At 40.3% G+C, this 4,613-nt stretch overlaps 1 protein-coding gene across 1 annotated transcript; it reads right to left on the bottom strand.

The window, feature by feature from the left end:
* Positions 1-2,640: 2,640 nt before the first annotated feature.
* On the bottom strand, positions 2,641-4,345 carry LOC131002905 (NPL4-like protein 2). Its single transcript, XM_057929393.1, has one exon. It carries the CDS (start codon positions 4,023-4,025, stop codon positions 2,949-2,951), a length of 1,077 nt encoding a protein of 358 aa, XP_057785376.1. The 5' UTR covers positions 4,026-4,345; the 3' UTR covers positions 2,641-2,948.
* Positions 4,346-4,613: the final 268 nt, after the last annotated feature.

Genomic DNA, 4,613 nt, shown 5'->3' with positions numbered 1-4,613 from the left:
AATGTAGAGAGCATATACAGTCATACAGACCCCCGAAGAAGAGATGCAAGTGTTGGAACAGAAATATGCCGCCCAACAGTAACCAAACTCACTCTGATGCTACTAGGAGGTTGAGAACAAGAATACTGTCATATCCAGATTCCAGATTCGATATACAAACTCTAAGTTAAAGAAACTTAACTATGACTCAAATACTCTATACCAGAATTCATGCACACGATAACAAGCTAATTTGTATTCAAAAGCAGCGAACAAGATTACGCAACAGCATTCAGTGAAAGAAAATTACAAATCAACAGCAAAAAGGAGCTAGAAACAACAACCTACTCAGCATCATTTGCTTCCATTGAAACAAAAAGAAAATTAATAGCTCTGTTTTATTCTCTTAGCTCTACTTCGTAATGAAAACACAAACAAACTATAGCACAAGCATGATATATGAAGTCAGCAGAGGTCTCCAGCAGGAGTGATTTAATCAAACATTGATGAAACTGGATCTCGAAACAGGTTTGTCCTTTTGATAATAGCTTCAGGAATTATTTTCTTGTTGCCACAATGAGAATGGATTTGTAAACTATAAAGGATGGACACAAACAATGGTCTAAATATTCTGCTGGTAGATTCATGAGAAGATTCAGATAAGCTCGATGGAAGGACGAAAGGTGCAAGTTATGAACATGCCAAGTGTTCAAACAGGTGGGCTACGGAGTGAAGGGTATTTTGAGCTGAAAGAGAATCCAACCCAAACTTTATATTGAAAGTCAAACCTGCCCCAAGTGCCAAGCACCGATATTTCTTCCTGCTCAAGCAGAAAATTTGCAAACTCGACTAAGATAACTTTTCTGATGATCATAAATGACTCAACTCTATTTCATTAATAATGAAAAGAACTAGGGCTCCTTTAGCAAAAGCACAGTCAATCTGTTTATTCCGATCCTGAATAACTTAACCCAGTACAAGCCTTTGAAGATGCCTTTTCCGATGCATGCATATGAACCTATACAACAACTGGCTCTAGCTGAGGATCCATGAGATTTCTAACATATCAACCCTTGAAGGAACAGTGGCATTCGTAGACAGAGGAGCAATCTCAGCAGCAGCTAGATGAGCCGGAATGGTTTAAACCCTTTATTTCACAAGAATTTGTTGGTGAACCTGGTCCAAGCGCCAAGCGCTGATCAGGAACAAACCTTCTTGTCCTAGTATAAAATCTGATTATCCTAAATGACTCAACTCTATTACTTAAATAACAAGATGAACTATGGCTCCAGAAACAAAAGCCTGTGCATCCTCTTTATTTTTAATCCTGATTAACTTAACCATAAATAACTCAAATAAAAGATAACTACAAAAATAGAATAAGTAGAGAAATCAAGAATGGAAACTGTCGTAGCAATTCCTACCGGTAGGTTAGAGTTCATTCAAAGATGATGAGTAATAAGGTCAGAAATCGTATCTATAAGAGTGAGTTACCAGAGCAATGAACTCTATGATGACAATAAATCTCGGGTTGAATTGAAGGCATCACTCACAACAAGAATCAAATTGATTAAATGGGGGGCGCTAGTTAGAAAACAAGGAAAGAAATTAATGTAATTTATTACCTGACAAACACATGACTACACCTCAAATCTCTTGCCCTAATTCTAGCCACGGACCCGCTAAGATGGGTGGAGAACATTAGGCAATAATTTGGGGCGTGTTCTCTTCAACGGAAAGAGGTGGAAGACATATACTTTCACCATTTTCTTAGTCTTTTCACATGTTCCATAGGGTTAATTTTCCCCAGGAAAGATTGAATTTTTTTCCAAGCAGCCCCCTTCCCTCCTTTTCATTCCAATTCATGATAATATTATCATATGATTATTTTTTACGTTTTTCCATCTTAAAGAACATGAGATAAAAAAATGTGCGAACTACTAAAATGTAACAAAATTTTCTCTTATTTTTTTATCCCTCTTTTTCTTATAATCAATTTGCAACTAAAGAGAACGCACCCTCAAGAGATAAACAAATGGTATTATGAGTAGTGGTCACGACTAGGGATTGCGCATCAAAGAAGATACATTTACATGGTTTTCAAGGAATAAATGATGTCATCATGTGTTCCAGAAAACATTTTCTATTAAAAATGTCATTGTGCTCTTCATTATAGTTAGTCAGAAAAGATTTCCGACTAAGGACACCATGTCAACATTGCTTTCACATAGCTAGTGGTTGAATAAATTAACTTACAGTGATGATTTGCAAGAACGATGTGTCAAAGTGGAAAGTCGTGCCCCAATAAAAGAAAATGATTTTGGTCAAAGAGAATGAACTGCAACGTCATTCTTCCATTTGTAATGGTAATTTTTTTTACTAGAAGTTTGAAAAGCACGCTGACACAAGAGAAGAAGACAACATTCACTTTGGTTCAAGCACTAGAAAGACAAACAACAAAAGAATCATATTTGAGGGTATTGAGCTTGCATTGTGGGCTGCATTCAACTAAGAAGAATATCTTGGTTTTGGAAAATATTCCCAAAATATGATCTCTGAGGCAGTTAGTAGTCAGTTAGAAGTCTCGTCCATAGGATTCACTCTACCCTAGCTAGTCCAAGCCAAATAACACATACTCAACTCAAGTATTCTATGAAGCATAGTCCCTTGTTTACTATGATGGATTGAAGCTTTAGGATATATGAAGACCCTTGATAATTTCCATCATTTGAGCTAGTGTTGCTTAATTCATATTCCATTGAGAGGGTGAGATTGAAGAAATTCTAGTCTTGAGGATAAAAATACTAATCATGTTTTTATGAATCATGCAAGGTAACCGCCCCTAAAAGAATAAACAGTCATGTTGTTAAGCTACACGAGAAACTCACAGGTATGCAACCCCAATCAATACCATCAAACATATAATTCAAATTAGCTAACCAATCTCTAGCTGAACCATTGATAAATTTCTAGGAACTGGCGCAATGTAGTTTCAATAAATAAATAACAAATGCATAACGACAAAGAAAGAAAATTTCCTCAGGCAAAACAGAAAAAAGGCTAACCTGGTGATCAACAATCTTAACAACCACCATGAAGAAGTCATTATCCACATCTTTGGTGTCTTTCCCTCCAACGACGACGTCCTTCTTCATCCTCGACAGCTTGGGATCAATCTCCTCTTGGAGATCCCGCTCGAACCAGCCCTCTTTAAACAACCTAACACACATATCACTCATTTGAAAAGCCTCAAAATGCACAGCTGCTCCTCCATCCTCATTCACCTCCAGTTTCACCACAGCAGTCACCCACTCTTTCAAATCCCCCTCCGCCTGCAGCTCCACCGCCTGCAAAACCTCCGAATTCGACATCGTGTAATCCTTCTTATCTTGACTGACCGTCTGCGTGAATATAAAACCCACTTTCCTCATCCCCAGCCCCAAAGCTATGGCCTCAACCAACTTCTCCTCATCAGGGTCCCTCAAGAGGATCAAATTCTCCTCCGTCCCCTGCTGCGGCGGCTCGTAGATGAAATCCACCTCCACCTTCCCCTCCTCCGACACCGTCCCGTACATAAAACCGCCGCGCTTCACCGCAAAAGCCAAGCTTTCATTCACATAATGCTGGAACGCATTCGCGGCGTCGCGATCAAAGGAGACGAGCTCGCAATGAGGGTTCTCCTGGTGCGTGATCCTCATCTGCTTGGCAATCAAGTCGTCCATGGTCATCTTCTTCCCGAACGAGCCCGAGGGGTGGAAGGTCGGCCCCGCCACCGTGCGCTCGCCCTCGTAGGCGAGGTAGACAATTGAGCCGTGGCCGATGTTAAGCGCGCCCAGACCAGTGTTTGGGTCGATCATGTCCGTGAACCGGGTCAGATCGGTTTGGGTTTTGGCAAGAAGCAAATTTTGATTGGTGGAGAGAATCTGGGCTTGCACGGGCACCCGGAGCTGGGATTCGATCGCCGACTTGAGCGCGGCGACGGTGGCGCGCGGGTTGTCGATTGAGACCCGCTCCAGACCGTCGCGGCTCCGGATTCTGATCATCATCTTTGCTGGACTATGCAGGGACAAGTGGTTTCGGAATTTCGACAAACAGTTGGTGCGCGTTGGTGCAATCCTATTCCGCAAAATATATATATAGGATACTAAGCAGTGATTGTGAGGAATTGAATAATTGGAGAAGAAGAAAAGAGTTTGGAGTAGGGAAGGAGACGAGAATTTAGGAAAGATTTTATAGTGGAGCACGCTTCTTTTTTTCTTTTCTTTTTTTTCTTTTGGGTTTCGGGGCTTCTCTCTCTTCTACTTCGACTTCTACTTCAACTCTGTCGCCCCCATTCACAATATAGTCCCTTCAGCTTCCACAATTTCATTCTAAACTCTTTTAGGGGAATTTCATTCTAAATTATCCTTTTATGTTTCGTTATAAGTAAAATTTTAAAGTATCCAAAATGAAACATAAAACACAATTTATGGGCACTCATTGAAAAAACATAAAATTTGGCAATTTTTATTGATTTTGGACGTTTTTACCCTTAATGAGACGGACCGAGTAGGATCAGGTACGCGGGTCACGTGTGGGGTCGGGTTAGGCACTTATGGCACTATTAGTGCCATAAGTGTCAAGATTTTACTTGG

Source organism: Salvia miltiorrhiza, unplaced genomic scaffold (genome assembly GCF_028751815.1).
Source record: "Salvia miltiorrhiza cultivar Shanhuang (shh) unplaced genomic scaffold, IMPLAD_Smil_shh fragScaff_scaffold_33_1:::fragment_2:::debris, whole genome shotgun sequence".
NCBI classification, from domain to species: Eukaryota; Viridiplantae; Streptophyta; class Magnoliopsida; order Lamiales; family Lamiaceae; genus Salvia; species Salvia miltiorrhiza.
This window is presented reverse-complemented; position numbering and strand designations above follow the sequence as displayed.